At 48.6% G+C, this 12179-nt stretch overlaps 1 protein-coding gene across 3 annotated transcripts in view; it reads right to left on the reverse strand.

The window, feature by feature from the left end:
• Positions 1-190: 190 nt before the first annotated feature.
• Positions 191-12179, reverse strand: part of EMP2 (epithelial membrane protein 2) — a 39739-nt gene continuing 27750 nt past the window's right edge. Inside the window, exons 2-6 of one of the 3 annotated variants that reach the window (XM_060125254.1) lie at positions 11571-11705; positions 9285-9375; positions 4950-5096; positions 4367-4532; positions 3598-3735 (exon numbers count right to left, since the gene is read on the reverse strand). In XM_060125254.1, the coding sequence (XP_059981237.1) occupies positions 4381-4532; positions 4950-5096; positions 9285-9375; positions 11571-11648 (468 nt within the window). In that variant the 5' untranslated portion in view covers positions 11649-11705 and the 3' untranslated portion in view covers positions 3598-3735; positions 4367-4380. Of the gene's footprint in view, positions 3736-3760; positions 4533-4949; positions 5097-9284; positions 9376-11570; positions 11706-12179 lie in introns of those variants that run through there. The other 2 variants (XM_060125252.1, XM_060125253.1) reach the window with 2 other exon arrangements.

Raw genomic sequence — 12179 nt, forward strand, 5'->3', positions numbered from 1 at the left:
GGCCCGTGAAAGCAGCAGAGGGAGTGGGAAATCGTCCTATGGCCAATTGTCAGATATCCCTGGCTCACTGTAAAAGCCACATGTTATGATCTTGATGAGAAATCAAATGACCCCTTGCCACTCCAGACAGCAGCTTCTTCCTCTAGATCCTGGCACCGCTGGGAACATTAGAGTCTGTTGCTCTGGGTAATTGGTTTTAAACTTTATTTTTCAATGTACAGTTTCAGATTATACAAAACATAGAAAACGGACTACTTTAAAGGCACATTAAGTAGAAAGTATCTAACTACCCTAAAATCACATTTGTCCCCCGACCAAGATTCAAACTTAACCTCTACGCCTTTCCCTAGCATCTCCCCATCACCACTGCCCCCCAATAGACAAAACTATCCAACTTGCTGTATTGTAAGTAACCTTTCAACTATTAGCAAGTTTAGTAATTCCCATCCAGGCAGATTTTAAATGATGCTACAGCTTCTATTCAAGCTACCGTGTTTAGTGTGCTTACGTACGGGCTTGGGGGTCTAGGTTTCTTCATCACCAGTGAATATAGAGCATCTTATGAATTCAGCCTGATTAGGGATGCGCACAGGCACACAACCCATGGCAGAGAATGTGTGGCAGGGTGGGGGCATGTCTCCAACTTCCCTGTATTCGGGTATGAACAACATTCACGCAGAGCAACCAATCAAGCATTCTCCAAACTCATTTGAACAGAGACCCGAAGTAATTTTAATGCAAGTAACAAAAATGAGTTAGTCTGTCTCCATCCATAGCCCCTCAAATGAACGAATTACAGTACTTTATAAAAATGTCCTAAAATATGCAAACTACAGTTCCCTCCAATGCAGTTGTTACCAGTAATATATTTGGTCCTGATACTTGCTTCTTGGATGTCTTAGCTAATCGTCTTTGTTGTTGTCTGTGAATAACTGATCATAAGCACCAAGTGAGGGCTGAACCTACTGACGGGTAAGAAGGCTGGGTATTTTCTCGCTCGTGCCATCCCCTTTCCCACCTCACCAGGGCACGTCACACCACAGGTGGAAAGGCAGCACTCCTGTTTCGCAAAAAGCCCCGGCATCACAGATGGATGTGGGCACTGAATGCTAAACAGTAGTGGAGACCAGCCAGGAAAATCCATGGGTCATTTCAGATACCCGCTCCTGAAGTTTTTGGGGGATGGAAATTCATGCATTGCTTGGGGATAAGGCTTTCCAGATTTCTGGTTCTAAGGGGTTTTGTTTGTTTCCATTGTGACTACCAGGGAATTATAGAAAAGCCGCCTGAGCAGAAAGCTTGGGGCACTTAGAACCACCTTCCTCCACGAGGTATACATAGCATCCTGCCAACTCCAGGGGTGTGACCCGCACTCCTACCCAAAACAGGAGTAATGACAGTTTTCCACTGAGGCAAGAAGTGACCATTTGTCCTGCCTCTGGCCCCACGTCCCCCTGTACTGTGCTGGTGGCCTCTCTGTGGGAGGGGCCCTGTCTCAGGCAAGATGTCTGGATTCGCTTGCCCCTGTGTTTTCAGAGCCTTGCACAGTGCTTGGAACACAGTAAGCATTTAATATTCTGTTGAAGCCGAATGAATGAATGAGTGAATGGGTAGATGGAGAGAAAACCCAATCCTGCACTAAAGAGGTATCCACGGTGGCCCTAAACGACTCAAACCAGGCATTTCCCGAGCTCCACTGGAATTGCACTGAGGGCAAACCCTTGCCCCACGTAGCAGAAGGTCATTTACATGGTGCCAGTGCTGACATGCGCAGACGGGTCCCAGGCGCACCTCCCAGCAGCAGGCTCACGACACACAAGGGAAAAGACAGTGAGGTGCCAAGAGCTTCTCCCGTAGGCACTTCCCGAGGTCCCCGCATTGCCACACACCTCACAGCACTGAGGACCAGCTCCCCAGAGCCCTACCCCTCAGTACAGTCTCTGAATCCCTGGCGGCACTTACCCAGACCCTAGCAGGCAGCATCCCCCGAGAGATGCTGTACCCACTGAAGTTTGAGAACCACGGCCATCTGGGACCCTCCCAGGGCTTCGTTTGCTGTCAGGACCCTGGGCCCCTCCAGGGAAGGAAGTGTTCTCTGGGTGTAACGCACACAGCACCGCCCCATCAGTGCCACCTTGTTCGGGCTGAGTGGAGTGAGATATTTAGGCTGATCTAAATCCTAAATGCTTTTAACAGGCAGGCATAGGGCAGGTTCCCTCCTGCCCACCCACAGGCCTCTCTTCTGAATCCTTGGTTGTGTTCTCTGCAGCCTTCACTGCTCTTTGTAATTCATTTTTCTAATTGGTTTTTAATCTGTCTCCTCTGCTAGACAATGAGCCCCACGAGGAGAGAGACTGTCTCGACATGGTTTCCCCTGTGCCTGGCATAATCATCCCATCATTTATGTTGACGGATGAACGAAGGAATGGTGAACGGTCCTCTGAGGCTCCAGAAATGGGGGTTAGTAGAGGCCAGGCAGTCTTGAAGGCAGGCCAGGAAGAGAAGGAAAAGGCCTTCTGAATTCGGGTAGGGAGGAGGCTGCACCCCCATCCCAGGGTGTCTGGCTATCGGGATCAAGGCCTGGGACTGGAGTTTGGATGGTCCAGATATGAGCAGCTGTGCAAGAGACAGTGAAGAATGAATAGCTGATGGAGGCCAAGGTTTGGGCCTCCAGTGGCGTCTAGACCCACCTCCCCATCTCGACATGATGAGATCTTTAACATTTGTGAGGCAGCTCTGCTCACCTGGCCCTGGGACCGTGGTCCTCAATCTTAAGGCACCTGAGCATCACCAAGGAGCTTGTTAGAAATGCATGTTCCCCGGCCCCATCCCTGAAGACTGATTCTGTAGGTCTAGGGAGGGACCCTGATAGCCTGCATTTTACTAGGGGTCACATGCTGAGATTAGGGTGAGCCTAAATCTGAAACCCAGGTTAAAGCTCACCTTCCCTAAGGCAAGCAGGTGACTTTGTCAGCAAATCTGGGTGGCACTTTCTGGACCCAGCCCATTACAGGAGGGTCGGGGCTCTGGTCTGCATGTAGACAGAACACCAGGGGCTACACCACGTGTTTCTCATGTGGAACTTGGCTAAACATCTGAGGAGGTTTCCTCCCTTACCTGGACCCCCCTCACTCCACCTTCTACCACTAACACAGAGAGATTCAGGAAGAAGAGCTGAGGTGAGGGAGGCTCAGCGTAGCCCAAACCTAGGGGAAGACGTCCCCCGAGACCTGGCTTTCTTGGCCTCTTGTCACATCACATTACATCCCCATGGTTAAGAAAGATCCTGCTGAACACTTTTGGATTTGAGAATTGCTGGATTTTTGGCTTTGTTGTGTTGAGTCTTTCGGATGGGCAGGAGTTCTGAATTCCAGCCTTCATAGTCTATTCTCTGATCTCAAGAATGCAAAAATTCTTCTCTCCTTTTGGCTTTTAAAGGAAACAATGTGTTTGCTAGAAAAACCACAAAAAAAAAATTGATTATATACAAAACGGTTATCTGAACGTGGATTCTGTACTGCAGCGAAAGCGACCCAGCTCCTGGGCTCTATTTGCGCTTCCTCAGTATCAGGTACATGAGGCCGCTGATGAAGGTGAAAGCAAATGCCACCCAGGCCAGGATGAAGGAGTAGCCGTAGCTGCCGTCCGAGGTCAGGGCGTACAGTGTTGGGTTGTTCTTGTGAATGTCTTCGCGCCGGTCTGTATAAATGGAAGCTGCAATCATGACACACAGGCCTGTCGGAAGAAAGCCAAGGTCCAAATAAATCACAGACCACAGCACGCACCAGGGACCTGAGGGGACTATGGTCAGAGCTGAAGACAAACTTCAGTTTTTGTTATTAGTAGGTATTTATTTTAGTCTCTTGGAAAGATTACAACTAATATTTTGTAGCAGAATATTGCGGACTACCCTGTAGCCATTTTGCTTCCCATTCTTGCTAGCTGAACTCAATGTTGTTTGGGCAGCCAGCTACCCAGCCCAAAGGGTCATAATTGGTCCAAGCCATCGGTCAGCCAGGCAGGAAGTAGTCTGCTTTGCAGGCCGCGTACAGTCTCTGTTGCAACTACTCAACTCTGCTGTCGCAGCATGAAAGCAGCTATGGATGATACACAAATGAGTAGGCGGGGCTGTGTTCCAATAACAGTTTATTTGCAAAAACAGGCAGTGGGCCAGATTTGGCCCATGGGCCCTAGTCTGCCAACCCCTCTTGGCAATCCTGTTCCTGTTTACTTGCTATAGTTTATGGTTCCGTGTGTCCCAGTTCTGGCCACAGAAAATCCTTCCGTGAAAAATATAATACCCTGAAAAGAGGGAGATGTGGGAGGAGAAAGCATTTTTTTTGTTGCTGTATTTTCCCTTGCTTACTGTTTTAGAAACTGTTAGGCCAGGATGAATGTCTGGAGCTGCAGCAGCCTTTTGGGGGCCATGAGGTCATCACTGACACTCTGAAGATGACAGCATGGAAGGATGGAAGGAGTGGGGCTTCTTGATGCTGCTGCTGAGCTGCCAAAGCAACTCTGACACCTTCCACCTTTAAGCGATTTGTTATAGAAAAAAAGTAAAGGTTTTTGTGGCCAAAGTCATTGCTAATTGGATTTTTCTCTTACTTGCAGCCAAAAGCATCCTCACTGAATCACCAACACTCACAGATATTAGTGGTAGGATGAGGTTAAGTGCCCAGATTTTCCTTGGGGGACCTATGCTTCTCTCCTCTGTACCAAGACAGCAACTCCTACTTACCCTAGAGATCCCAGCTCAGGCTTCGTGTCTTCAGGACGCCTTTCTTGACCCCCTAACTAAATCTGAAGTCTGAATTATAAAACATCCCACCATGGCACAGCTGCCAACCTCTCCTTCCCAAGTCCTCACCTGCCACACTCTTCCCAGCTTCTACTCATGATTGGCTGGGAAGAGAGTGTTTACTCCAGAAGTCCATCCTTTTACTTACATGACATGAGCTGGATGATGGAGGTTAAAACAAATCTCTCTCCCTGCTTGAGGCGGAAGAGCTGGAGCACGAAGATCAGAAAGGCAATGCAGCAGAGAATGGTGGACAGGATCATGGTGGCCTGGACCGCCTGCACCGTGGAGAATTCTGTTGGGAAAGGGCAAGAGCTCATGACTGAGGACCACAGACCACCCGGGCCCCTGGGGTGCACAGTGACAGCTCCAGAGCAGGGATGATGGGAAGCAAAAGGGTTTCATCTGCACAGAATGAGCACAAGGGCAGCCAAGGAGTCTTCCTGACACCCCCTCCCTCCAGTGTCCATTTGTGCAATTGACCAGATGATCTCCAACATCCTTATCTGGAAAATGGAGCAAGAACCACCCACTCTGCAGTCTTCCTGGTTTGGGTATTGCCCCCAAGTGCCTGGCTCATGGTCAGGTTTTTTATTTAAAGTACAAATCCTCAGGTTCCAACCCGGCAGATTCTGGATCAAGAGGCTGGAATGGGATGGGCTGCGTCAGGACTGGGGGTCTGCACCGTATAAAGACCTCCAAAGGGATTCTTGGAGATACAGGCCTCACAGGGCTGAGGGACCTTCTGGAAGTGTTCTGTGGACACAAAATACCCTCTAAGAGGGTGAGCCTTGTGACTGTTATTTAGGAAAAGGGAAAGTGAGGGTTTTTGCAGATTAGACTTAGTGAGTGGGGCATGAGAGCTTGGGGCTCAGCACCGGGAATTTTCAGCGAATAAAGGAGCTGATCTTGGGTGGAGGGCCCTGCGTGTGGAAAGGACACAGGTGAGGCTATGAAGGGGTCAAGTGCAGGGACTGGAGCCACCTGTGTGGGTCTCAGTTTCCTCACCTGTAAAATGGGGATAGCAATAGCTCCCACCTCATCAGTGGGGGAACATGGAATGAACTCAACTATGTAAGGATTTCGGGCGGTGCTAGCAAAAAGGGAGTCCTGCGTAAGGGCTGGATGTTATCACCAGGATGCAGCTAAGACAGGTGAGGGAACAGTGCTCAAAGCCGCAGAGGAAAACCTAAGGACAAATCCTCTTTTTTTTTTTTTTTTTTCAATTTTACCTGAAACTGACTGGAGGGAAGCATGATTTGTAAGTACTTAATCCAACATTTACAGCAATGGATCCTGGTCCACTGGATCTCTCAGAGAGCATCTAGCCCCCTCCCCATTCCCTACGGTGAGAACAGAAACCAGAGCCCCACCCCCCACCCCCACACATACACACCATATGATTTCATATGAAGCCCAAGAGTAGGAGAGAGAGAACCATGGTGACAGAAGTCAGAAACCCTGCTCCTTGGGGCAGGGGGTGGTGGGAAGTGAGTGGAAAAGGGCTCAAGGAAACTTTCTGAGGTGATGGGAATGTTCTCTATCTTGCTTTGGATAATAGTTACATGGGTATATATATATAATTGTTAAAACTTTGAACTGAGCCCTTAAGAAGTGTGCATTTCCTTGTTTGTAAATAATAGCTCCATTAAAAATAAAAATCCTGCAGGCTACCCTAAGGTAAAATAAATCAGAATCTCTGGTGTTGGGATCAGACAAGAAGTGGGGCAGGGCGTGTAAAGTCCCCCAGGGAATTCCAGCGTGGGGCCAAGGTTGTGACCCTCTGGCTTAGAGGAGAGCTTCCCAACTTTGCCCGATCCCGGGAATCACCTAGGGGCTTCTTAAAATAGATTCCTGGGCCTCCTCCTCTGAGATTATGATACAGTCGTTCTGGGATGGGCACCAGGAATCTGTATTTTTAGCAAGTACCCCAGGTGATGGGGCAAATATGGAAAACATGGCTGCTGCTGTAGACTGAATGTTTGTATCCCCCCCCAAAATTCATATGTTGAAATCCTAACCCCCAATGGGATGGTATTAGGAGGTGGGGGCCTTTGGGAGGTGATTAGGTCATGAGGGTGGAGCCTTCATTAATGGGATGAGTGCCCTTATAAGAGACACAATAACTTGTCTTGCTCTCTGCTCTCTGCATGGAGAGGACACAACAAGAAGGTGGCTGTGTGCAAACCAGGAAGGGAGGCCTCACCAGACACTGGATCTGCTGGCACCTTGTGAGAAATAAGTATTTGCTGTTCAAGCCACCCCATCTATGGTATTGTCTTAGCAGCCCGAATGGACTAAGACAAAGGCTTTAAAGAAAAAGATGGATTCATTTTTTTTTAGAGCAGAGTTTCTCAAAGCTGGGGGGTGGGTGCAGCATGTACCACTGTCAGCTGATGAGATGAATGTAGGTGGAACCCAACCAGGTCACTGAACAACCAAACCTCACCTAAAGAGAGGAATGTTCCCTTTGCTCGTGTTTAAATTCATCCAAGGACCCCCAAGGAGGAAGAGGAGTTCTACACCTGGTGCTTTTGCACTTTTGTAACACCTGCCAGTATCTGGGTGCTGGTGGTGGTTTTGGTTTTTAACCAGGAAAGAACCAGAAACAGATTCAAAGCCATCAAAAGGCAAGTGCATCTGTTCAGAATTTAATAACATCATTTGGTTTTCAATGTAGTTTTTTTTTTAATGTTTTCTTTCTTTTATGGTAAGTCATACCAGTGTATCACTTACAATAGGCAGATAAAGTTCCCTTGAAAGTAAATTTATGTAGGGAAAAAGTGAACTGTTTTAAAGCAGGTGTTGGCATGGTTTTTCTGTAAAGGCCAGACAGTAAATATTCTAGGCTTTGTGGCCATACAGTCCCTTGTTCATTGTCTTATTTTGGGGGTTTTTTGCTTGTTTTTTTTTACAATGCTTTAAAAATATAAAAACCATTCTTAGCTCATTGGACTGAATCTGGCTGGTAGTTTGCCAGCTAGTTATTTTAAAGGAAAATAAGGGAATTTCCTGGTGGTCCAGTGGTTAGGACTCCGTGCTTCCACTGCAGGGGGCCCAGGTTCGACCCCTGGTCAGGGAACTAAGATTCTGCAAGCTGCGTGGCACAGCCAAAAAAAATTTTTTTTTCAATTTAAAAAGATAAAGAAAAATAAGCGGTAAGAAATGCACACAGGGGCTGTTGTATGCAAACGACAGAAGCTTGGAGACATTGCCTCAGAGCACAGCCAGTGCTCCCAGCTGACCGGGCACCCTGGCAACGGTGGGGCTCCAACAGGGAAGAATTGCTGTTTCCAGGGTCAAGGGTTAGCACAGCAGAGAAACAGACCCAGAGGGGAGGTGGCGTGGATTGCATTATGTGTTTTAGAATGCAGGCTTCAGAGCTGGTCATGTCTAGACTGGAATCCTAACTCCATCATTTACTCCTGACTTTGTGAACTTGGGTTTCTTCTCTGTGTCTCAGTTTTCCCATCTTAAAACAGGGCCAACAGTCCCTGCAGACAGACACAGGAGATCACTTACGTAAAGGACTTAGCCCAATGCCTCCCAGTAAACCTTCAATAAATGATGCCTTCTATTGGTATTGTTGCTTTTATTATGAATGTTGACATTGTTATTGCTGGAAGAGCGAGACTTTAGGACCCAGTGATCAAGGTCCTCTGCTCTCTAAATAGGATTCCAGGAAAAAACCCATAAAAACAGGATGCTCGTTAAATTTGAATATCAGGTAAACAAAAACAATTTTTTTAGTATAAGTATGTCCCATGTAATATTTGGGACATACTTATACTAAATTATTAGTTGTTTATGGGAGATATAAAATTTAACTGGGCATCCAGTATTTTATCAGGCACTGGGAGCCAAAATGCCTCTTCTATCAGTTCTACAACAGAAAACCAACCCATTCACTCCACAGTGGAGAGGGGTTGGCATGTTTTTCGGTGCGATTCTCTGTATTTGCAAAGCCCTTTTGTCTACTGTGGCTCCCGTACAGGGACAGGCACTGCCGTCACCTGCATGTACAGCTGACGCTATTGAGAGTCTGAGCACTCACGTGACCTGCCCAAGGTAAGGTCACACAGCTCTTAAAGGAGCCGGCTCTCAGGTTTCTGCCCATTAGGCTGCTCAGAGGCAGGGAAGTAACACAGATGCCTCTGAGCCTATTTGGAGGTGTGGGGAGAAGATTCTAGATGAGGGCGGAAGCTGAGAAGGGGTGAGGGAGGGAAGCTCTGCTTGGCCAAGAAAGAGAGAAGAGAAGGGTGGGGCCCAGCGTTCCTGGAGTTGGTGCCCTCTGGCCTCTGGCTTCCCCACCCCCTCCTGTCCCCAGCTTATGCTGACCCCTGCTCAGCATGCCCTGAGCGGCAGCCAGGCCCCTCTCTGCACAGGCTGTGATGAAGGAGGGGTGAGGAGTCATACAACAGGGAAGCCTTTCTCCCGAGGGATCTTTTGTCACTCAGTGCTTTCCCAGCAGCTTCACACCCACCTTGAATGGAGTCATCGATTTCTGTACAATTTGTGTTGTTGACGCATACTCTCCAGATATCTGCAAAAAACTCCTCTCCTACCCACCAGGCCTGTAACACGAAATGGAAACACAGGGAAAGGCTGTTCGTTCATTATGAAAACACGGGCCCCTAATCAGGTGAGGCACAGGAGTAGATAAAAATTCGGGACCGGTTCTTCTCAACCTGCGGTGTGCACGCAGGTCACCTGGGGATCTGGTTAGAATGCGGATTCTGGTTCAAGGGGTCTGGGGTGGGGCCTGAGAGTCTGCATTTCTAACAGGCTCCCAGGTGATGCCCACTCCACTAGTCTGCTGAAAGGGAAGGTCCAGGCCCTCCCAGGACGTGGGTGAGGAGGTGAGGCTCAGCTGGTGGTGATAAGAGCAGCCGGTGGTGAATTCCAACAGAACTGCAGGGGCGATGCCGGAGGGGAGGAGGGAAAGGATGAGATCTAGCGGGGAGAGTCTGTTTCGGATGAAATAATCAGACAAAAGGCTCTCCTGCTTTCCATCCAAATGCTTCTGTTTCTCTCTGTGCTCCTGCTGCTCTTTGCCCCCAGATGGGCCTCCTTCTGCCTTCCGTCCACCCGAAGACTGGAATCTCCCCCCCCACCCCCATCCAGGCAACAGTCGGTCACTGAGCTCCCACTACGCGCCTAAGGGTAGTGCCAAGCGCGATTCCTAACTCACCGCGTGACTCACTGACTGGCAAAAATGCCCACCTGTGTCTTCTCAGTAAGGGCCATGGTAACAGAAACACCCACAGGATTAGCTGTTGCTGTGGCTGATGGCTTTTCTACCCTTAATGTTAATCTATCCCTTTCACTATGTCTGGGACCTTTTCAGGATCCCAAGGGACTAGATGAAAGCAACAGAAGAAGATTCTAAAAGAACATTCAAAACCACTTAGTTCACAGAGAGTGGGTCCTTTGGATAATGGTAGGTTCCCAGGACTTTAACTCACAGCATCAATGTGGTCCCTGCCCTGGCCACTCATGACAGCTCTTCCAGAACCTCCAGGAACCCAGACCCAATCACTGCACTCCTTACAGAATCCTTACAGGATGTAGAGCCAGGAGCCTCTGGAATGCTTCAAATCCCAGCTCTGCCACTTTCCTGCCATGTCAATTCCAGCAGGCTCCCTAAATGCCCTGAGGCCCAGTTTCCTCATCATAAAATAGTGCCAGGAGAGGACCTATCTTGTAGACCTGAGGGGAGGATTAGATGAGATGATGCACATAAAAGGGCCGAGCATAGGTGCTGCCAGAGTTAGTACTCCCTAAGTGACAGGTGTTGTCCTGGTCCGTGTTGCTGTTATTTTGATGATTAATTGACAGGAGTCTATATGCAGCCAGACTGGATGGTTGCTTGTAGGTGCACTTTTTGGATTTCTGAGCAGACTTTCTGACTCTGAATGTCTCCACAGTCTGAAACCATCAGGATTGAAGCCAGGCCTTTGGATCAGGGTGTGGGCCATGGGGCATCTCTGGTAAAAAGCTTCATTTCCTGCCAGGAGGGATGTTAATCTATGCCCATAGGTTATTTATCAAATGCTATACGGCTGTGAGCTGGACACTCAAGGAAAGAACGAAATTTGTCATGGGCTCATGGGCAGAATGGGGAAAGTTCCAAGCATGAGCTCTGCCGGGAAGGGCATGGCCAGGTGGGCTGGCAACAAGGGATCCTGTCAGTAAGGAGATGTCAGAGACAGGAGGGGGCAAAGATCACCTGGGATGGGTCATCTGGGAGATCTAGGGCAATGGTCCTCAACCAAGGGTGAGTTTGCCTCCCACAGGACACTTGGCAATATCTGAAGGCATTTTTGGGCATTGCAACTAGGGGCTAGAGTGCTGCTGGCATCACGCGGGTAGAGACCGAGGATGCTGCTAAACATCCTACGATGTGCTAAACGTCCACAAAAAGAGTGATCCAGTCCCAAATGACAACCGTGCCACGGTTAAGAAAATGACCTGCATGAGCTGAAGTTAAGCCACATCCTCAAAGGGCTTCCTACGGCCAAGGCATCTTGCCAGGCTCTGTGGGGGACTCAGGGATGAGAGGACCAAGGTCCCTGCCCGTCCAGACACACGCGATGCTTCGAACCACCACCCTTAGGCCAAGAGTCCTCGGGCCCAGGCTGAGGAGATGGGTGTGCTTCGTAGGGAGGATGACTCCAAATTATAATCACCCTGGGGGAGTTCTCAATCCTACTTCTACTGACTCTAGGATCCAGAGGTTCTGGGACGGTCAAAAGGAAAGGGAACTTACATTGTCGATGGTGGCAATGAAGAGCAACGCCGCAGACGTGATGTGGAAGATGATGATGAAAGCCAGCAGCACCAACATTTTCACGGGGCACGGTGGCGCACGGAGTAGTAGCGTTTAAAGCCCAGAGGAGATGCGCTAAAGAGGGTGAAAGAAATTCAAATTTGTCAGTGACAAAGCACTAGGAAAATGAAAACTAAGCAACTTTTCATGGGGTTTTAGAAAATCTTAAACAGCTCTTCCCATCTTTCATTTGCCTAGAGACTTTACTGGACAAAGTCTGGCAGGAGAAGCTCTTCTCTGTTGCATCCGGACGCCAGATATTCTTGTGGAGGAGGAGGGGTGAGGACCAATTAAAATTCCTAATTTAGAAAAGCATTGCAATTCTTCGAAGCAGCACACCGCGGGCACCAGGGCAGGAAAGAGTAGCTCTGTGTGTGCTAAAATGCTGTTCCAGATCCCCCACCCACCAGGCAATGCCATGGGGATTTCACAGCACCAGAGTAAGCTCACTGTCTGAGTATTCATTATCACAGTCCCTGCTGCCCTGCTGCGTAACAAAGCAAAAGTGATCAAATAGGAAAAGATTTCCTAATGATCTGACCATTTATA

This window comes from Lagenorhynchus albirostris, chromosome 15 (assembly GCF_949774975.1).
Source record: "Lagenorhynchus albirostris chromosome 15, mLagAlb1.1, whole genome shotgun sequence".
Classification (NCBI taxonomy): Eukaryota; Metazoa; Chordata; class Mammalia; order Artiodactyla; family Delphinidae; genus Lagenorhynchus; species Lagenorhynchus albirostris.